Source organism: Amblyomma maculatum, chromosome 4, assembly GCF_055883805.1.
Source record: "Amblyomma maculatum isolate TAMU_Amacu chromosome 4, ASM5588380v1, whole genome shotgun sequence".
Taxonomy (NCBI): Eukaryota; Metazoa; Arthropoda; class Arachnida; order Ixodida; family Ixodidae; genus Amblyomma; species Amblyomma maculatum.
This window is the reverse complement of record NC_139347.1, coordinates 161,407,960-161,430,686: the sequence shown is the minus strand read 5'-3', so window position 1 is coordinate 161,430,686 and position 22,727 is coordinate 161,407,960. Positions and strand designations below refer to the sequence as shown.

Sequence of the window (22,727 nt, the reverse complement as noted above, 5' to 3'; positions counted from 1 at the left end):
CGACAAATTGGCCATCCTCTAGCATTTCGCAGTTCATATATTCGCAGTTCTCGGGGAACAAACAAAAACTGTAAAAGATCGAAAGTACTTATTTTTGTTCAAATCAGACATGGTACGCTGAAATTAATAGGCGGGCCTTAAATCCATAGTTCACAAAACAATGCATCCACTACCCTCAAAATCCATTGCTTGCGTTCGCCAGGGCAGCTCCACAGACCAGCAATTAGATCCAGCGCTATTATGCGGGGCCGTATATGGCAATCGAAGAGAGATATATTTATAGGCGCTGCTGGTTGCCGGACACAGAGATAGCGATCTCCGGTTGTGAATGAGGCTAAGATTTCCCTTGAGCATATGAACAAAAGAGTGTTTATCTTCGTTATCAGGATCGTTTTAGAGCGCAGCTCTTTGGCGCGTGTTCCTATGTTTTGTGTCGTCGTCGCCGCTTCCCCTCGTAACCAGCTTCGCAGCCGGAGCAGCGCGCGCTCCGGCCACCACCATTCGCCGCATATTTTATTCGTATATTTTGTCTAAATCTGAGTGACTGGAAGTTACGGTAATAATGAAATATAAGCGAAGTAGTGAAGCGTATATCTCGGCTTCTTATGCTCGTCAGTTGTAAGAAAAAAAATTTACTTCAAACACAAATTACAAAAGTCTAAAACCACATCAATCACTGCCGACGTTAAAGCTGATTTGTTCACACCTCCGTGGGCTCCGCCCACATCTTCGAGTTAGTTCATCATATTGTTTCGTAGCCTTTTGAGCTCGTATCTAGAAGGTTTATTGGAGGGTAATCCAGAAGCACAGGAGAGCAGGCCCAGAGCACCCAAAGACGGTCGGCACCCCAACTTCAGCTTCTTCTAATTGAACGACGTGGGCCACTTCTTGTTCCTCAAGTCAGCGTATGTTGTTGCACACGCTGTCAGCGGTCGTTGTTTCAGGCGTTGAAGACTTTACAGTATGGCGAAGAACATTAATAATGGTCCCATGCTCACGTAAAAGGTCCATACCAAGTATGAGGTCCCTGCAGCAGTGCGGCAGGATAACAAAAACGGCTACAAAGGCTGAATTGGCGATGGTTACTCGGGCAGTGCCCCGTCCAGTCGGTGTCATAAGGTGACAGCCAGCAGTACGATTTTGCGGCCCTAGCCACTCAGTTTTCCCCTTGGAGTGCCGATCCGCGAAATTCTTGCTATTATTGAAAAGTCTACTCCTGTGTTTAGCAAAGCGGTCACTGGGCGTCCGTCGACGAGAACAGGAAGGTTGGCGCTAACAACGTGCGGCATGAGTGGGATTCGGAGTTTCGGGTTCATGCAGCGGCGGCGGCGGCATTGTAGCCACAGTATTTGGCTGAATCGTCACGGGGGGTCTTCTGGACATCTATTCCGTTCATCAGCAACCTGCTCCCCCCCCCCCCCCCCCCTTAGGTCGCCGCCTTCCATTTCCCGGCGTGGGCTTGGCGACCGGCACTTCGGCACATCAGCAAATTCATGGTGGCTGGGTGACGAGTAGCGCACGAGAGAAGACTGTGTACGTTCGCTCGAAGCGGTTGCACGGGTTGCTAAATATTCTTCGATTTCTGGAGGGCGTTCGCAGTGCTGAGACGCGGGGAATCACTAGAAAAATCTCGAAGACCGAGTTCATGGTATGGACAACGGCGGTACAGGTGGCCGGGTTCTCCGCAGTGGTAGCAGAGCGTGCATTGGCGAAGAGTGCACCAGGCGTCTGCCTTGTGAACCGGTGGCTGCTTGACGGGGCTTTGCTGGCATGCCGGCTCCTAGGAAGGCTGGTAGAATAGTGACTGAGGAACGGGCGGCTGCATGACGGGCTCTACTGGGATGGCGGCTGATAGGAAGACTGGCAGGACTGTGGCTGCAGAGCGGGCGGCAGCGGGGATTCGAAAAGAAGCTGTTGCGCAGTAGGCACTGCAGGCCGACGAAGAGCCGCTGCGTAGTTCATAGAACGTGGCTGCCACAGCGACTAAGGCGATGAAAATGTTTGACGTATTTTCACGCATGGCTTCGGTGACAGCAGCGGCAGTCGGATTAGGCGATCCAAGATTAAATTTAAGGAGCTCCTCGGGAACTACCTCCGGATCAGAATCGCGCATTGCTGAAGGGCTGACTACAGGCAGACTCAGTGCGCCGGCATCGTTGCTGCAGGGCTCGCTCAATGAGGGTAGCTTCATTATTGAAGTCGGCGATGGTTTGGGGTGGACTGCGAACCAGACCAGCGAAAAGGGGTTCTTTTACGCTGTGCATCAGGTAACGCAACTTCACTGATTCCGTCATGTCGGGATCAGCCCGGCGATAAAGACGGGTCACATCCTCAGCGAACATGGCCACGCTCTCGTTAGGTAGTTGCACACGAGCTTCTAGGAGGCGGCGTGCGCCATCAACGGCGGTCATGGCTGGCAAAAGTATCCCGCAGCGGCTGGCGAAAGCAATCCCAGCTTTGAAGACTGGTTTATCTATTCTCTTATCCCGTTTTAGCGCTCCCCTCAAGGGCGAAATAGACATTGCGCAGCTTTTGAGCAGGGCTCCACTGATTGAATTGCGCCATTCGCTTGAACTGGTCGATCCAGTCGTCTACATCTTCCCCAGTAAAGACAAGGAAACTGGTGGGCGCACGAGGCAGCTGAAGCAGCAAATAATGTTGGCTTGCCTGGGTTATTGCAGAAATCGCGAACTTCTGGTCAGATGGCGCCGGTTCAGGTAGAGAATCAAATTCCGGCGCCTAGCCTCGGAGGCGTCGGCTGCAGTGATGAACAGGTGTAAACACGAGCGGAAGCCTGTCGGACTTGATGAGCGCCATCGAGAGGCCTGAGACATGGGGTTCAAGGCTGCACCTCCATCAGTGTCACGTAGCCTTTTGAGCCTGTAACTAGAAGGGTTTATAGGGGGTAATCCAGGAGGCACAGGACAGCAGATCCAGAGCACCCAGAGACGGTCCGCCCGACAATTTCAGCCTCTTCTAATCGAACGACATGAGGCCACTTCTTCAACTCAGCGCATGCTGTTGTACACGCTACAGTTTTTAAATGCTGGTCTAGCCGGCTTCGGACAAGCGCCTAAACAATGTTTTATAGTTGGACGTAGTTTCACAATTGCTTGCCATAATACAAAGTATCATCTGAGTTATAATAGTTGAGCAGAATAACGAAGAATGATTTCCAGCTGGGACTGAGACGGTTTCTTTAATCGTTTGTCAATGTTCGTGAGCCGTGATAAGCAAACAGCTTGCGGACATGTATGTTCAGTGTTCTGTTTGTCGCAGCCGCCCAGTTTAGAGCACTGAATACAGGAACAGAAATAATTTCTTCCATGAATAACGATTTTGTGCATGCTTTTATTTGTTCAAAATAGTTCCTTTACCAAAACCAGAACTTTTTTTCTTCTGCTCATGGTTTTCAGTTAGTGTGGAAACACAAATTTACGCTTTGTACTGCCACATTGAAATCATGATTTTTGTGGCATTTTTCAGAGAAAGATGATCGACACTGTGATTTCGAAGATGGCTGGTGCTCTTGGCAGAATTGGGTTAATGTCAGAGGTAAGAGGCCAAAAGTCAACAAGTTGTCCTGGATGCTCGCAGGGGGAAGCGTGAAATCTACAATACTGAAGCCGCGCCGAGACCACACCTTCGGTAATGACACAGGTAAGCTCGTATGTACGACGAAACATTATAGCCCTTTAAAAAGCACCGTGTCTTCTCATTGACGAAGACGTCTAGATGCTAGAATGTGCCTTTTTGTCCATGGCCGCGGATGAATAAGAAAACAGTCTCTCTTTTCAAACGCGCACCTGGTAGCTTTACTCTATGGAGATTGTTGAAGTATGATGAAAGTTCAATACTGAGAAATTATCACGTGGTGTCGACAATGCCGCAGCCGACATACTAACCGAGAGGTGCAGCACTGAAACCCCCTTACTGGGCTGTTTAGCCCCCGAAAATAGACTAAGTAACTATACGACGGCGATAGTTACAAAAGCATCCGCTGGTCATAGAACTAGTAATGCCCGCTGCATTCGGCAGCGCTCAGTTTAAGGCCATCAAGAAACACCTAGATAAAGCCGCAAAAGGTGGCTAGGACAAGCTGGAACATTGTGGAAATTGACGCGAGCAGATGAAATCATTCGAGATAGACCTCGACCCTTCTTCCGCGAAAAAAAAATGATAAAGCACGTCTCGGCGACACTGAGCCCAAATAAACAAATCACAAAATCTTTTTGTGTAGCGCCCGCGAAGTGATATATGACAGCACGCAAGTGGCTACCAGCAGTAGCATGGGTTCTCGGCATTACCCATACCTTAAAAATCATCACCGCGATGTTCCCAAAAATAGACACCGAGGTTGAAAGCAAACAATAGTATTTCACTGTTCAGCAGCAAGGAGGTTTAGCGCACGCAACAACGCTACGAAGAACAACATTCACAATTTCGGGGGGGGGGGGGGGGGGGGGGGAGGGAGGGGCGTGTCACCGCTTGGATGCTGTCGAGCCTTCGGGAGTGATCTCGTAGTCTAGTTGTCTGATTCTTCACAGTTTTTTGTATGGACAAAAGTATCGGTGTAATAACTTGCCCGATTCTGCGACAGCGAATGGCGTCCAGACCCTGACTTGGTCTCCCGGATTTTACTCTGCGTCTTTTCGTTGTGTAGTTCCACCATCGGGCAGCAGTGCTTTAATACCAGAAAAGCACCGGGGCCCGACAATAGAACGTATTAAAACACAGCCAGGCGAGTTGCCGTGTTTCCTTTGCACGGTGGAGGTAAGCGCCAAGTCGGCATTGTTCTCCTCGGTCACGTACTGCAGCATCGCGTCGAGCGTTGTCGTTTGCTTCCTGCCACACGGAGTCGACCTGGTTGTCTCCTGGACAGCGGTGTTATAGACGAATATTCCGTATAATAGGATGGCTTCCTAAGTTTCTTGTTCGGTGGCTACGTCTATGGGAATCATGCTGGTAATCGCTTGGCTGGGACGCTGAGGAAGTAAGTGGGTCTAAGGATGGTATTCCGTTGAATTTCGGTGGCTTGTATGACCGTAGTCTAGGATCGCTTTAGCGAGCTCGGCGCGTAAACGCTATGTCTCTGTTTCTCTGAGCTCTTCTCGTACACTGTGACATAATAACATTTAATTCAATCGGTTGTTTACTTCGTCGCCTATTTCGGGTTAGTCCGGAAGGGTGAATACATCATTCATATTAGCTACCTCGATGAGTAAAGCGAACATCGTGTTCTTGTTGACGTGCCGGCATTATTGAGTGAAGTTCGTCATCGGCACCTGAGTTATTCCTTTCTGCAAATGGGCGATGCCTCTCGCAATGCCCAACACTCGTTCCAACAGCAACTGGGTGTTTCTTTCGTCGACGCTTTCAGCTGCTTTATTATCACAATATTGATGACGTTAGCTACGGCATGATTCTTCAAATTTGTAGATGGTATGGCTTTGTTCGTGCAAAGATTGATGAGCTACGTTTGAATGTCGATAATTGCACGATATTTGCATAGAAAGCTCAAAGCCAATATCACATCGCAAAATTACGGCTGTAAGACCCTGAAGCTTTAAAATCAGCGCTACTTCCGCTTACGCCCAACACTTTAGCAGCAGTAAATTATTCAGTATCCCTTAACGTATTTCAAATTTCAAGCTCTTCCGCGGCTATCAGTTCATTACGGGGCAATACAGAGGACTTCTTGCCTTATCTTTTTACAGGAACTTACATATTCGTCAGCAACTTTGAAAGAATAAATGGAGAACAAGCTGAACTTATTGGCGAGAGCCTCGGCTGGAACACCAGAATAACACAATGCGTGGTATTCTGGTACACAATTTCTGGCCACAGGGATACCAATCTCAAGGTAAGGTGCCACTTCATGTCACCAGCCCTTCATACTAAAAAAAGCGCACAAAAACGAAGGCAAACAGAAGAGAACAACGCAGACAGGAACACCAGCCCTCTTTCAGCTTTATTATCATTGCTTTACTTGTTTATTATGATGTGATTTGAAGTGTTCTCGGTCATTACATTCTCCAGGAAGGAATATTGAAAAAAATGCACGCGGCGTTGACTCTCCAGAATATTTTATCTATAAGTTCGTTTTGGTTAGGTTGATTGTTGTAAAGCAAGTAATGTTTTGTAGCAGAATACGTTGTATTTCACCAAAGCATTTCTTCTGACATTAAATTTATTCTCATGACAAACAACTGCAAATGAGCACAATGATCGCCCGATAAAAGTGCATGGCGTTCTTGCGTGGCATCAAAGGTTCGCATTAGAACCTACTGCAATGTTGTCCATGCATTCTTAAAACGGGTAATGTTGCTAACAATATTACCTTGCAATTCTCATTGTTTACCTAATATAAGCTGTATAATTTAGCGTTTTCGTGATAGCCTGGTTATAAATCAGGAAAGAACAACTTCACACTCTTATCGGTGCCCATATAGACTTCTAAGCAGAAACATTGCAATTCGAAGGGTGACCCATATTCATAGTATCTGATTACGGCTGCATCAAACCGCCATTATATCAAGATAAATCAGCAAAGGTAATCTGGCTTTGATTCGAAGACAAATTACGTTTGACGGTTAGGGTCTTTTCTGCAGTCCCTGAAACATAATTACAAATTTACCTGATTGTAATGCAGGTAAGTGGAGTATAGAGTTCGCAAAAAAATGCGAGATGGCATCACTATCAATAATTTGGAGGCAGGTTTGGTAAATAAGTGAGTTTTAAACTGCTTGGTGCTTGATGGTGTTCAATACTTGTCATAATTGACAGCTGTTTCACTTGTGCCAAAAACATTTGCTCAAACCCAATAGCACAATGGCGTTGCATGAAAATGATAGTTCTTTACAGCGTAAGTAACGAAATCAGAACTTCTAAACACTGTTTCTTCTTTAATTGCTGTTGCTCTAGTAACGTAGCATCTGAAAACAGTTTGATCGAAACCTCAAGGTACTTGCGACTTATGTCACCACAACCCTGTGACAGAGTTGTCCACGTAATCGTTTCTTTCCGCACAGGCCCACAGCTTGTCTTTCTTTTAATATACGACGACAGTTGTAGGTCTAACGCGCTCATCAACCATCACAGAAGCGCTTTTAGGCACACGAGAAAACGTTCTCAGTGTATGTCACCTTTCCTTATCTGGAGGCACATTATCTTCCAATTGCTTGTCATGCATGAACAGCGCACGGTCAGCAAAGAGTGGATTCCGGTCATGACGATTATATAAGGCCTTCGTCACTAACACTGTTATCACAGTCGCCTAGTTCCTTCTCTGGCTGAAGTTCTCCAGCATCACGAGCTAAAAACCTATGGACGGCGTAATTAAAGCGCAGAGCCCATTCCCACCCTGCGGACCAATTCGTAGTGAGCAAGCCAGACATGTTAAGCAATTTTCTTGAACGACTGTTTTATTAAACTGCGCAAGCGCCTGCTCACATGCACAGCACAAGTCCATCGTCTCACCGATCAATATTCTGCAAGGCAGGTGATGGAGTTCCACAAACGCTACTATTTAATTCGCCACTGCGTTGAATGCGCGGTAATTCCGACCCACAACAGTTTCAACAATCATATTATGGTCCTTTGAGAAAGGCGAATTAAGGGTCAACGAAAAAACCCGTTTTGGTAAAGAAACGCTCAAAGCACGCATAATGAGCCAGGGAAAGTTAACAGCATGGCACACATTTGTTTTTAAGGGCTTGTGTAGAAAACGTTCCCGCGCGCTCATATCAGCCCTTTATCCCGTTGTATTGCTAGGCTGGATGAAATTCTGCCTATCGGCTTTTGTTATCTCCCTAATAAGCCTCTCCTTTTCACTGTGCCAGACTTTTTTAAGATGCAGACTAGGCATTAGGTGCCTCTTTAGTCGTGCGCACTGTACAGTAATCGGAGCTCCCTAAAGTATGCAGTCTTTTAAGTTTAACGAAAGAAGGTGTCTAAGTTTTGACAATCTTGAATAAGAATTCACTGAACCCATCTTTGAGCTCGTGCTAGAGAGGAATTACGTCGGTACGTACTGCTTCTTCCGAGATAGGTGTTGGAGCAAATAGTGTGCGGACGTACATATCCGCCATATTTCATTTTCTGGGAATGTATATTAGCGCCAACCATACTACAGAACCAAACCTCCTTCGCAATGTAGCAGAACACTACGGAGGTGGTCTATCGTTTTCGTCGACAAGGATAGAGTTGTTCCTAAGGTATACATGTTGCTCTGGTTGCGTTCTGGTTTCTGAGGTTCCTAAGGACGCAATGCACCTCTTTTTATCCCGTGATCCACTGGCCCTCTGCCACAGGTTCGCGCTCTTGACCCGGTCCAGGGAAACCGTCTTCATTTGCCCCTGTGGACGCAAGGTGGTGGTGATGGACCTGCCACCTGGCTTCAAGGTCGCGTTGCAGCCCCGCATGACAGCAGGGTAAGGTAGCAACCACTCTGTAAAAAGAACCACTGTCGCTATGGAAGGAAGAATGGTTTTTCACTTCAGTGTTCACTTAATGCCTGATTCACAAAAGCCAATACGAAAATCAGAAACCTACTTTCTTACGCTGAAAATGCATTGGCCATCATTGTTCGGAACGATAATAGGGATGCTGCCATCCTACGACTTTTCTTCATAGCCATAATGAATGGATGTTTGCAACAAACCATAATGACGTCCCACACAATAGGCAGAGATTAATATTTTGTTCCTGACTCCATTATAATTATATCTATTTACTTTGGCCTTGTCACTAGAGTGCAAATGTAATTGACCCCTGAAACTTAGGCGCTACATGGGCTTCCTTTTGCGCTATTTTTCATCTGAACCCCTCTGGCAGTGCGGCAAAAAGGCAGGTGATATTGAAATGAGTTCCATTAGTTTGATCGCGTACTAAACATGTGTCAGTTGCTTTCTGAAGACTCACTGACAGCGCCACATGTGCAACAATCAGGTTTGAGCGTCGTCACTGATTAGTTTTACTTCCCATGACGATTCTACATAATGACGCACAAGATATCTGTGCCATGACTTGCGAGTATACACACCGTGGTGAAGGCAGAAATTGGAGAACTTCGTGCGTATGACTGTCAGCCTTACGGTTATTTCGTAATTTTCTGGTGGACTGATATCGTAATGGACTGACGTGCAATTTTATCACGAGATTTAACACCTTCGTATACGGTACAGCGGAGCAACCACGAATATATTGGCGTGGACTTCAAACTGCTTACCAGGATTATGATGCCCAGAAAACAACTGAGAAACTCGGTGGTACCAATAGAGGCAATCTTTCTCAGTTGTCGTTGACGAGCAGAGGCCCTTTTTCTGCAGCTGCGATCAGTTTCACCATTCGGAACGCTGTCGTCAAAATAGTTTACGAAGCGAACACTCAGCGTTGTTCATTCTGCATATGGGCTGTACCTAGCACGGATTTCATTGTTTTATATGACTGTCAAAACATTCATCGCACAAACAAAATAGTTCATGACATATAATGGACGCAGAAATTATTAGTTCGCAATATAGAGAGCGGGGCAGCCCGGCTTCCACCATATTTGATCATATGTACAAGGCCGTCCACTTTTAGTGCCAACACACGAGCATGTGGCCGTTCTCTTCAGAACGTCAGTCGTCTGACTCGACTCTGCCTGAAGCGATGTGTCAACCTTAGCGAAGCGCCGTCTACAGGTGCGCGTCTTCATACTGCTCTACTTTGCTGTGAACTGCGGTTGTTTCGCGTGCAACTGCGCTTCGAATATAGGCACGACCTCCTTGCGTGTTCATCCTAAGAGTGAACGACCCTGTACAGCGAAAGCAGTGAAAACATATTCGACGCAAAATTTTAACCATATTGTGGAACTTCCAAAAAATGCTTTTGGAATTAACTACTTGGATGCTATACCTAAAATTCCTCGATACTTTGGTGCTCCATCATTATCAGCTATGCACATTGGGCCAAAAGTTTCACATACTTGAAAAATATTACCATTAAATAATTTGTACAGGAACCCTAAGATAATCCGTTCGCTAAAGCCACTAGTCTAGGAATAAAAATGTTCCTTTCGACGGAAACACAAAGTAGGCTGCGAAAATGTTAACCTTACAAGAACCATTCGCGACAAGGTACCCAAGTACCCGCGACTATCTTGAACAATGATGGCTATTATGTTCTTTTGTCATCCTTTCACTGCACTTAATTTTAATATGGATTCGTGTTCTTTGCCGCCATTTACATGGTTTTAATTCTCACCTAATGGTAATAATTTACCGCCGCAACAGCTGAAGTGCGCAATTGCATTGCAGCAATACCCGAGACGCTTCTGCACTTGTGCGGTCCAACAAGTTTTCCCAATGCAGCCAAAAAAGTAAAAAATTTGTGCATTCCTTGTTTAGAAAGAATAAAGCGCTCAAGGGATCACCTCGCGTATTCTTGCTTCTCTTGAAACGAGCTTTCTGCCTATGCGCCGTAACTGCAGGTATTCACCACGCAATGGAATAAGACGTTTATTCAATTTTCAAGGGATTGGGACAATTCGGATCCTGAGCACCCCGTCATATTGTCTCCGATGGCTAAGAGAAATAAATGAATAAAAGTCTTATTACTGGACCAACATATATTATTAATATAGGAATTTGACCACCTCACTTTAAAAGCGGTACCTGTCCCACAGAAAAAAAGTCAACTCGACGGACGCTAAAGCCAGTCGGGCCAAATTATAAGTGTCACTTGCATATCAATTGTCACCAGGTTATGTGAGATACCTCTGTAGTGTTTGGGCCCCATAAACACCTGTGGTGTGATAAGGCTGGATGCACATTTTGCTTAATATCATTTTCTGCCTTTTATTGAGCGGACTTTTATATGCGGCGCTATTTGGAAACGCATGCCTAACAATATTTCTGCACAATTTTCGCAGCTTGTTTTTCAAGCAACTGTCGGGCCGGCTTCGACACCAGCGTACGTTGCTCTGGATGACATTGCTGTCAACAAAACCGACTTCTGCGAAACCTCACCTAAAAGTGCCGCTGCGTTGCCTGTTGGTGAGTTTTGCCCTTTTTTTACTGCATCATTAAAAAAAATTACCTCATTTAAATCTTAAAGCAAACCATCCGAGTGTCCAAAAGAGCCTGGACAGCCACTTAAAGCTTTGGGTAGCAGAGGACATGAAGGAAAAAAGCATCCGTATTACAGCCGGTCTGCCCTTGACTGCACAAAAACGTGTTTAAAAACTTGCACGAACCATCGCAGAAGTGAGTACAGATTATCTTACAGCTTAGAAAACAAGACCAATAATAAAATAGCGAATTCTTGAAATATTGAAATTACAGAAATAAATCAACGGGCAGTCACTTAAACTGGCAATGAGGGTATTGAGCACTGACCGATAGATAAAACTTATCTATTAACATATTTCGTACGATATTTATGTGGTCCCATTATATTACAAGTTTCTAACGACAGCTGGTAGATTTTGTATCAGGCATAACAGGCCGGCAAAAAATATTATTTTTCTAACCTGCTTTAGGTGATGCTCAGAAAGTTTTACATATATTTTGAGGCAAGACGGGCAAATGTAAGGCAAACCTAAAATAAGTTTAAATATATCAGATTATACGCAGTTTTTCGAACGACTCATTTATTAAATATTCTTGAAATTGGTGTGTAGCTTTTTAACCATATTGAAGCATACCATGGCATTTGTTTCCTTGGTTCCCCAAAAGGGACTGTAGAGCTGGTTTACAAGCAAGGGGAACATTATGGGCGTTAGACAAATCATTGCATAGGCTAGTTAAGAACTGAGATACCTGCTTCTCTTTTTATAGGCAATAACAGACTGCGAAATTGAATGCCGTCGCCATTAAACATGAGTTTCTCCTGAAATTTCCTCACTAATCTAGGCCACTCGAAATAAAATTAGCTCCCTAAGCTTCTGAGATCGACCAATATAGCGGTCAAAAAAAAAAATGAAACAAGACCAGCCAAAGAATCATTACCTTATAATTTTTTTTTGCGCGCGGTTTTCTTGGTGTCGGTAGATTACTTGACTGGAGCCCGTTTCCAGCATATCGGGCGCATGCCTTTTTTCCTTTTAAAACGAGAGCATTTATTGCCGCATCGTTGTCGTCAGCCAAAATTTTCACGCTTTTGCGATGGCTCTGATTGGTCGAGACGGGATGACATCATGGAGGTCTCGACCAATCGCAGAGCGCCGCTACAGTATATGCGAATGTGTGCCTTATATAGACACATGCCAATCAATGATCAATTATTAAATAATGGCTAACATAATAATTTAATACTGATTACTAATTGCCAAATTTTAATTTCTAATCTATTAGAAATACTAAATATATCTAAATAAATAACAATTACGGATTATCGACGGCCGCTTAATTAATTATTTTATTAGTAATTAATGCCACGCACCCGGTAAAATAAACCACACAAGAGTAAACGTAGAACAACTGCGAAGATAAAAGGACCGATATCTCGTGGCTGCCAAGCACAATTCCCTAAATAAATGGACTCAAAGAATGCGAAAGAGTAGTCGCTCGCCTTTACTAGCAGCAGCATCATCGCTACATGCGCAACAGTGCGTAGCAGAATGCAGCACTGAGGCTTTCGTCTTTCATTTATTTAGTCTCCAAAGTGACCTCGTTTTTTTTTTTGTTATATGCTTATGATGGCAGCCTTCACAAGCAGCCTTCACAAGACAACATACCGATCCGACAAGAACTGTTTTCTCCCACTCACCAGTGTTATCCAGGAATGTAAACCATGTTCTTTTTTTATATACGTCCAGGGGACCTCCTCAGCTGCAGTTTCAAGAATTCACACTTGTGCCACTGGTCTACCGAAGCAGTGTCGTCAAAGGCTTGGAAGTTCGCACCAGCGTTTTCTTCCACACTTGGTCCTTACCAACCACCTGTGGTCAGTGGTAAGTTGCTTCCGCACGAACTAAAAGCATTGTCTAATACTTCTAAAATCTTGCGACACGTGTACATATCGTCTTAGAGTTGACGATATAGCTCGCGCGTTTTTCCGGTACCTCTGGCACGATGCCGGATTCCGGCAAAGGCACTCTTTCGGCAGAAAGGGCTGTATCGGTTACCGTGTAAAATTTGCCACCGTGGATATCCAGGGATATCGAAGAAATCAAATATATCAACACCAGCCCTTCAGCAACTGACACTGTTCCTGCTACACAATTACTATTGGAACCGCATTCACGTCTATACGAATAGTTCGGTCCCCCCTAGCTACTACTCTGCCTGTATCGTCGCTACTCCTGCGAGACAAGGAAACATTTACCATCTAATTTCGCATAAGACTACCTGTACTGCAGCAGAACTGAACGCAATTCGTGCTGCTGTAAAGTATACCTCTAACAAACTCCTAAACAATGGGCTGTGTCCTCAGATTCTAAACCAGCCTTAAAATTTCTTCAATCGGTCTTGAGCCATTGCGACCATGAGTAACTTGTAGCGGACGTTCGACATCTGCACCACCAGGCATTACAAGAGGGTCACAAAATCATCCACCAGTGGATATCAGGCCATAGTAGAATTGCCGGCAACAACTTAGCTGACGGTGCTACTCGATCGGCTCACGATACAGCCAACATTGGCGAAATACCAGTGACAAGAGCCGATGCCGCAAGGCACCTTCGACTGATCGCCCGAAGCATGACTAGACAAGCATGGTCTACGCCTGGAGGCCAGACGTCCCGATCGCACCCCTTTGACCAGTTACTTGAACTGGAGGTACCATTCGGCTTCCCCCGCTGTGATGTTACAATGTTGTATCGTCAGCGGCCATGAGTGGCGTTTTTACAAACGATGATTCCCATCTCATCGGAATGGCAGACCCTGTAACGTGTGAGCAGTGCGGATGTGTTGAAACGATCTCGCGCATACTTTGTTGACTGCCCTCAATTTGAGCGTGCGCGTGCCTTCTTGGCTGCTACACTCCGCCGCTTAGATCCTCGCCCTCTTACACAAGCTGAGATTTTGGGTCCTTGGACGACACCTTCATCAGGAAGGAAAGCAGTGAAGGCGCTGCTTAAGTTTTTAAAAGACTCGAGTTTGAGTTCAAGACTTTAGGTGTACGCTATTTACCCCTTTGGAGATGAACTATATTTTCTTTGTTCCAGTTATTCGGCCGCTTCCTATCTGAGAGTAAAACAATCCCTTAAGGGAGTCTACTTCAGATGCAGACTTTATATTCAATTTTTTCTTTTCTGTCATCGTTTACGGGTAGCGAACGCGTAAACATTTTTGTGCACGCCGCTGTGCGAAGATTCATCTTCCCGTCACGGGATACAGCAGAGGCTGACGACAGGCGTCCACGCACCTTCCAAAATACCTCATCACCACCACGATTCTGCTTCATAACACCACTTTAACAAAAAACACTCCTTCCATGGCCCTTCCTTGAAATTTGTTTTTGGTTAGCTACGATCACCTTATTCTCAAAAATTCCCCAATCTCCCCGCCCTTTGCACAGCTTCCCATCCCCATCAGGCCAATGGGTTTCCATCAGCTCTCATTTAATGAGGCTTTTAAAATGAATCTTCTAAAGAGCACGTATTGCTCTGCTCAGATTTAGCTCTTATTCTTCGTTATGTGTAGAATGTCATTAACTCGCGTCTTTTCCTTGATCCTGTCATTTGTGTTCCGTCGCTTAACGTCACACATATTGGTTTAATTTGTTTTTGCTCCCTGAGTTGCCATCAATTTCATTTGAGCACTTTTCTTTAAACCCCAGCTTTATGCCCGACAGGTCGGTCTAAGCGAGGTACAAGTGTTTGTTACACAACTTCCTCGTAAGGGGTACTTTGAGCAGTCACTTAGGACCAGAGAGAGTACCCAGTAAACGCATTCCACGCCATGCCTGTTTCGCCGGTTCATGTGGTGTTCAAGCGACTACTTTTACTTATTTAAGCGGTTCAGCAAAGAGTGGGACCATAGTTTGTCGTTCGTGCTTTTTTACCATGCCTGCCCCGTTTTAAGAATACTCTCCCAGATGAAGACTGCATTTAAAATATTGCATTATCAAACTAAAACATTGGGCACGTATAACTATGTGATAAGCATCGTAGCGTAGTTATCAATTGTTATCTGCGAGAAAGAAGCGTCTTCTTATTGTATATTAAGATGTACTAAAAACAAAATATGACACTAGCAAGGGAAGGGAGAGTTCAAGAATCGGTCACACAATACATAATTTTTTAAGCCAGATTAGAAGAACGGGCATCCATTAGAAATACCAAAGAACCTCATAAAAAAGAGAATAGTCTGTCTGGACCTCGAGAACTGTAGTTTCAGGATTGTGGCGGCTTTCGCCTGCTTAGCAAAGCCTATCCCAGCAGCCATGCTGGGATAGGCTGAGTGTATTTCAGCTGAGTGTATTTAAGCCACTGCGCATGCGTAGAGCGCTGAGACGGTGAGAGAGTTTGCTAGCTATTTTTGCGCCTGCTGAGAAGCCCTCCGCAGCGGAGCCATACACGGCGCGCGAGCTTGCGCGGATGTGTCTCTGAGATCTAAACAGAGAGCGCCAACCTTATCCGCTCTAGCGGGTGACGGATCCGCCGAGCTAAAATTCTTTTCTCGCGTGACGCTCCTCTGGTGTATCCGTTTGCCGTAAAAAACGTTTAGCTAAAGGTCTCTAATGTGAGCGGCGCGAACGTCGACAGCACTGGGACCGAAATCCACTCAACATGAATTGGTATTACTTGTTTTTGCTCAATGTTTGCGGTACTTTACAAACACACGACACTAGCATACTGCTTTCCGTCGTGAGCGTTCTGAGCCCAGCAGATACATAGCGTTCGGGCCATGTAATATGCCCTGATATTATTAAACATTTGTCACTGTAGCAGACCTAGGACAGCCATTGCGTATTTCAAATTCTATCCATTTACTGCACTCCTTTGCTATTCTTTTCACTTACAATGAGAGTGCATGGCTTAAAGACAGTTCTCGAGTGCCCGTCCCTACATCATATTCAGTACGTTGTCACTACTCCGCGACACGCCGCTTTGTGCACGCGTCGTCTGTTAGACGGCTTTTGAAATGCTTGTCTTTCAGGACTGCTTTGTTGAAAAATCCTGAAACTATATTTACAAATAATCTCACGATACACGCTGTACTTCAGGATAAATTGCAGGAAATTTAAATTTTTCCTACTGTTAGCCCTAAATAACATTGACGTGGTTTGCTGCTGCTTGTGCGAACGCAGCCAGAGCCACAGATGCACTTACCAATAATTTTGCACCAAGACATAACTAACGCACAACACACTTCCTTGTAATTAAAACAGCCTTACGAGATCTGGTCAATTAAGGGTTATAGGGCTCAGCAACTTAGATATTATATTCCAAAAAGCATAATATAGTGAGGATAGCGTATCGACCTAGCGAAATGAAAGGACGAAGAGTATTCTTAGCACATGAAGTTGCGAAAATGGCGAAGGATAAATATTTATAAATAGCCAAACTGGTGTCAGCAGGAGCATCATTTTGATGTTCAAGAAGAAGACGCTGCTTAAAGTTGGGCACTGTAGAATAAAAACAAATTAAATGGCCAAATACCTTCCTATATAAATATTTCCAAGTTTCATGCTTGGCGCTGCTTGACAATGTTAATAACGAAGTACGCCAAACAGTTAATGGGCTTGAAGATCGCGTCCTCGGTTCTACAGGATAAGGTCCCACCACGTGTGCGGCATTGGCCGTATTGAGTGGGTCTCAGAAGAAATTGTGATTGACGTAAACAGGCTTGTGACTTACTCATTTCTAAACCTTTACGCCCGGTTAAAATGGTGTTTACCTCGAAAAGATTACGCTTTCTTAATGTTAATGCAGCATTTAATCCATGAAAGAGCAGCAGTGACGACTTTAATTGGAATGCCCCTTGTTGTATAGTCATAGTCATCTGGAATGGTACATGTTCTTGCGTCTGTGCGAACTTGCAGGTGGCATGATCTACTTAACCGGAGCTTCGTTGACAAGCATTGGCAGTAAGCTTCGTCTCTCGTCGCCCATCGTGAATACGGAGCAAGGAGCCGTTTGCTTTTCAACATGGTACCACATGTTTGGCGCACGACGGATAATGATGTACTTTGGCGTCAAGAAATCGCAGCCTGCAGATGACTTTGTGTGGCAGTGGTCACTGCTCTTTCAGCATCGAGACCGCACTGCTGCTGACCGCTGGTACAACGTACGCAGGACTGTCTTTCTCAACGGTGCTCACAACCAGGTAAATACACAATTTTTTGGTTAGATTCAGGACATTTTCGTAAGAGTTCGGTACAAGGCTACGCAGGCAGGACGCTCTTAAACACAAGGACCAAACATGCTGTCAGGCGACAAGACCTTAAACACAACAGAACATAACTGTACGTCAGATTCAGAGCTTCTACTGAAGACTCACGAGCAGTAGTAGAGAGCTAAATGCATTTAATTTAAACAATTGATACTTGCTTCCCATCAACCAACAGAGCGCATAAGGATGAAATAAACAAAAATGCAAGTCACTGGAGTGCTGATGCTCAACTTCATACTTTTTAATTTTTTTCAATGCCACAACACTCTTTCGGTTTGTATTAGGACTGTGGTAATGAATGGTTTGTGTTGTCAGGTAACAGAGGATCACAGAGGTATAATTTCAGTGCCACATGCTCTACGATTGCATAAAATTTTAAATAGCTTCCCTAGGAGTCTCTTTTAATTCGCAGCTCGAGTTCGAGGTGGAATCCAGAAGCTCTCTGACGAAAGATGCAGTACTGGCTCTTGGACCACTAGAATTGACTCCCGGTGTATGTGACGTTCTCACGGACGGACAAGGTAATATTACCTAGCTGTAGTCTTTTTAGGAGACGGTTCAAAATGATCTGTGATCTGTCATATTATATACTGTGAAGTCACTGTGAAGGCAATAGTTTCCAAGCGTACTCCATTCACGTTCATGAACTGCGCTCGTGTAGGCCATTTTTATTCACTTAAGGAGAGAACTTTCTGCGGAGAGTTATGCACGCATAGTAGTGCGTATCTAAATCTCAGTATATACATCTGACCCCATCAGGCAGACACGAATATATATTTCACATACATTGTAATCCGGTCAGCTGTGAATGAGCCACTCTGATCTGGTTTGGTTTGGTTTGTTGGGTTTAACGTCCCAAAGCAACTCAGGCTATGAGAGACGCCGTAGTGGAGGACTCCGGAAATTTCGACCACCTGGGCTTCTTTAACGCGCACTGACATCGCACAGCGCAAGGGCGCCTTGCTTTTCGCTTCCATCGGAAAACTTTTCGCTTCCATCGATCCCGCGTCCTTGGGAACAGTAGTCGAGCGCCGTAACCACTGCGCCACCCCGGCGGAGTCCACTCTGATCTTTGTATATGGCTAATTTCGAAGGCTCAATTTGTATGCACACTTTTCATAATGAAAGCTGTGGCTACAGCGCTCATATTGAACAAAGAGCTATAAACCTGGACCTTATGTGCATACTTAACTCGGTTGTCAATCTTTTTCCGTGCTAGAATTTCGATTAGGTTGCAGTTTATTGATCCGTTTACGCTTTTCAGGCTACTGCGACTTTGAGTTCGACCTCTGTGGCTGGGCTGCAACTGACGGATGGAAGCGAAAAATAATTAGCGACGTCTATTTAGTACCTTACATGGAAGCACGCTCTGGGCCGCTAAATTCCGGTGAGTAAACTATAAGCGAATATTTCGTCATATTATTACTGTATAACGCGTCATACAATCATACCATTCATTGTTCAAACTGCTGCGAGGTGAAAATTGGTACTTCATAAGCCTATTTCCTTTCCTTTGTCGCACTTTGTTGATCGGAAGCAAAATCATTGTTCCATTTTTTACACACGGTGATTTACGGCCCTCAACACGCGCCGAGATTGGCAAGGTCACGTTACGTGTCATATCCAGAGCAACTGAGCCTCTCTTAAAGGTTAATAATCTCATGCGTCTACTTCGAGGTAGGCAAATCGAAAAGCCACATTAAAAAAATCGAACTTGGTCAAGAGGAGTAGCACAGGCTGTATTTCTACTAATGTGAATTCGCGCCTGTCGTAGTCTTCGTGACGATATATTTCCAGTTACCATAGACGAAACTATCTCAACTGTCGTACGGTAGCACGTAATGATGTGCGCAATGAGAACAAATAAAAATATGACTATAAGCGAACGACATATGTCTGTTGTAGTCTCATGCCTTCATATTTGCAGCCACCTTAACATAGGAGCCCCTGATGTGTACTGAAATCTTCACGGGATCCCATGAAGGGGGTCAAATATTTAGACACATATGGTGAAGACCATCAGTAGGGTCAGGATATTAAAATACCTCCTTTATTGCTAATGAAAAGATGTTCGTAGAATTCATTAACTCTATTTCGCTTTTACAAGTGTACTTAATCTATCATGTCATCTCTTATCAGAAAAATGGAACTTCGCTCTAGTGCCCTTGCCTTTTCACTCCTGTTGCCCTGCATAAAATTCACGACTATATTTTCGTGCATGGTGATAAACTCACCTACGGGACTGCGACGCTAGATGGAGCAAACATGTTTCAAGAGCAGACTCTTCAATTTTTTCTTTTGCTTCTGCAAACAGGGTAGGGAGTATGGCAAATCAGAGTCACCTATCTGAATCCGGAAAAGAATAAGCGATTGGAGCCTTGGGTTGATAAACAAATATTTGCCCGTTTAAAAGGGTTGTGACTTAAAATTATCTGAACATCAATACGTCTAGGCTCGGCTGCCTACGACGCTTGCGGGAGAAATTTTAGGTCTGAAATACTGAATAAAATGCAATCCTTTGGCTATAAGAAAAAATAAACTAAATATTTTGAACTACCATGTCAAAGTGACGTAGGGCGTACAGCCTAGCTACAACTGTAGTAACTAGCAGCTGCTTGCAATTCCCAATTGAAGTTAAAAGACGAATCCAAATAGCAGATGGTTACTAATAAAATAATTAACCCTCAGGACTCGGAATTAAAAAAAAAACTGTGAGCATACTGGGGAACCAAGAACAAGATATAAAAGCAACCTGGGGAACTTCAGTTCCCTTAGGAGCTGCGAATGCGTAAGCATTAGACCTGCTGTCTTGCTTCGGCAGCGTGTTGTTTGAACCAAGTTAGACGAACGTTAGTTAGGTTAATGCTCAGTTTTACCTAGTTTCTGCTTGGGCTAACGTTTTATTTTAGAATCCATGTCTGAACACCTTTTCAACAATATTTGACATCACGTTGTAGTCTAAAGTTCAGTTGTTCACAATTTTAGCGGCTAGTAACTAATTAAGACATGGACTTAGTCTAGTGCTATCGTAGTTGATATAAGTTTCAAATATCATTTGATGCCAAAGCATAAACCAGAATTTTAGTCGCAATGAAATAGTGAATCGTAACTAATTAGGACCTGCGATTTGTGCAATGCACCGATACTCCACATAGAGGATGATGCGAAATATAAATGTGTTGTGGGGAAAAGTTCATATTACCAGCATTGCCTAATAAACTCTAATTAAATGACATGTCTGTGCAGTTATATTCGTCTCAAAGTATAAAGCTACTTCTGAGACTTTGCACACACAATCCATGCAGTGTCGCATCTCAAAAGTAGAAACCCTGCGAAGCGAAGCTCCAAAGCCCGCTATAAAAACCTGTACCTTCAATATTTGCATCAAAATGGTAATTTTTGCGCTATTTATTTTGTTATTTGTTTTGTAAACAATATATTAAACGTTATATAGGGTGCGCCAGCTAACGTGGACCAAGATTTAAAAAAAAAATATGATTAGCCCTAGCACAGTATTCAAAGCTGTTCAGAGTCACCTATGGTAACGCCCAGCATTTTTTGTTCATTTCAGTCGATTAATTCGTAAAAACTAAATAACTATTTCTTTAATTTTTCGCTCGAGAAAAACATGTGAATTGAAAGTTGTAGATCTCAAAAAACAAGTACATAGTAGAAATTAGCTTTTACGCAAAGTGATATTTTTGCCAGCCGAAAACGACGCCTGGCGCAAAAAAAAAGAAAAAAAAACTTTCTCGTGATTGTTTCGTCACTTTAAAACCTCGAGCCGCGCCCGAGATAACAAAATCTGTTTTTTTGAGCCGTGCTATAAACGATTAAGTTGGTTGTACGCACTTGGCGAATGTTTAAACAGCTGATCACGTGACAGCATTTTTTGAAGGACTATAAATAGGGCAGCGTAAGTCGTAGCGTGATGGAAACAACGTCAACCGGTTTTTTGAGAAGATCTATAACTTAGCATTGAACTTTTCCTCTCAATCCAATAAATATTTAAGAATAGCTAGTTAGTATTTACTAATTATTCAACTGTAGTAATTATTCAACCGCGCAGAAAGACGTCGTCTCCATCATTTTGGTTTGCCGGGGATTCTGCGGGTGACTGTTTGCTTATTTATGATGCCCGTTCTAGACGGGATTTCAGCCCTGCTGCCATCGCACTTCAATCGCGTCGATCTTTTTTATTTTTGATCACATTGGCGAGCAGTTCATAGTTTGAGCAGTATTTACTCGACCATAGATGTCAGGCTCGAATAATCAAGATGGAATGCGTCATCTATGTCCACATTAGGTTCCGTGTTTACATTTTATAATTTTCACCTCGCTCGAAGAGATTTTTGTCAGAAGCATTCCCACTTCTTCAGTTCGTCAGAGCCTCCCTGTGCACTATGAGTTGTTGCAGCTATTCAGAGTGGGCTTCTTCTGCGCAGTTGAATGTCAGCGATTATTTCTCGTGACACCCATAGATTCGACAAGCAGCGAAGACGACCCTTTGACTAAACAGAAGCATTCATTTGCATTTGAAATTTTTAATACCCAGTCACAAAATATAAGGTCCCGCATAAACTCCTGCACATGATTGACATGCCCAGTCTACTAGATCGCATGCTTGACAACAGCATACTACACGACTGCATTAACGATGCCGTATAAATCACTTAAACCTGTGGAGTGTGAGCTCCTTTATTCGCGTATTGTGTGCGTGCGCTCAGATCAAAGTTCTCTTGGAGAATTGAAAATAATTTTAATGTAACTTAGGCTATTAATAACGAAATATATAGGACCCCCGAAACTGGCAGAAGTAAAGCCAACAAGACTTAACTGCTTATTTCACCCCCCCCCCCCTCCAACGTAAACGTTCACATGAACACATCTACTCGGGACCCGTACACTGGGCGAATATGAATCAAATAATGTTTCGCAGAAACATTACATAGGATATGCAGCAGTTGAATTAGAGTAAGGAAGCCGCCTTAATTTTTGCGGTGCTCCGGCCATTGATATGCTGAAGCTGTAGGTGACTTACATATTGCTAAATGTTCAGTGCTTTTAAAGTCAAGATTCTTGCATTGTTTCAAGTTTCAGCGGGAGATAACGAAAGACAATAGGGTAGTGAGACGCTCACCTTACTGCAGTGCAAGGAAAATGCATTGTAATATTTCGCTATCAGCATCGCACCCACACCAACAGTTCTTTTGAAGACGCCACTACCCGTCACGAGACGTCCTGTCATTAACATGCTTACAGTACATTAGTCTACAATAATCAAGGGTAGTTTTGAGCTCGTTTCCGTAATGCTTGCAGCAGCGAAGTGGGCACAGCCTTGAGGCCAGACCTTTCCCCATTGGTTGTCAGCTTGGTTGGCATCGCCCCGTGAAAGTGCTCAGG

The 22,727-nt window shown here is 44.2% G+C and overlaps 1 protein-coding gene across 2 annotated transcripts in view; it reads left to right on the top strand.

The window, feature by feature from the left end:
- The window catches only part of LOC146193373 (MAM and LDL-receptor class A domain-containing protein 1-like), a 241,331-nt gene that overhangs the window by 57,039 nt on the left and 161,565 nt on the right, over positions 1 to 22,727 (top strand). For both annotated transcript variants that reach the window (XM_084602734.1, XM_084602733.1), the window contains exons 9-16: positions 3,487 to 3,660; positions 5,718 to 5,863; positions 8,313 to 8,432; positions 10,916 to 11,039; positions 12,803 to 12,937; positions 16,975 to 17,258; positions 17,737 to 17,845; positions 18,589 to 18,711. In XM_084602734.1, coding sequence (XP_084458860.1) covers positions 3,487 to 3,660; positions 5,718 to 5,863; positions 8,313 to 8,432; positions 10,916 to 11,039; positions 12,803 to 12,937; positions 16,975 to 17,258; positions 17,737 to 17,845; positions 18,589 to 18,711 — 1,215 coding nt within the window. The remainder of the gene's footprint in view (positions 1 to 3,486; positions 3,661 to 5,717; positions 5,864 to 8,312; positions 8,433 to 10,915; positions 11,040 to 12,802; positions 12,938 to 16,974; positions 17,259 to 17,736; positions 17,846 to 18,588; positions 18,712 to 22,727) is intronic.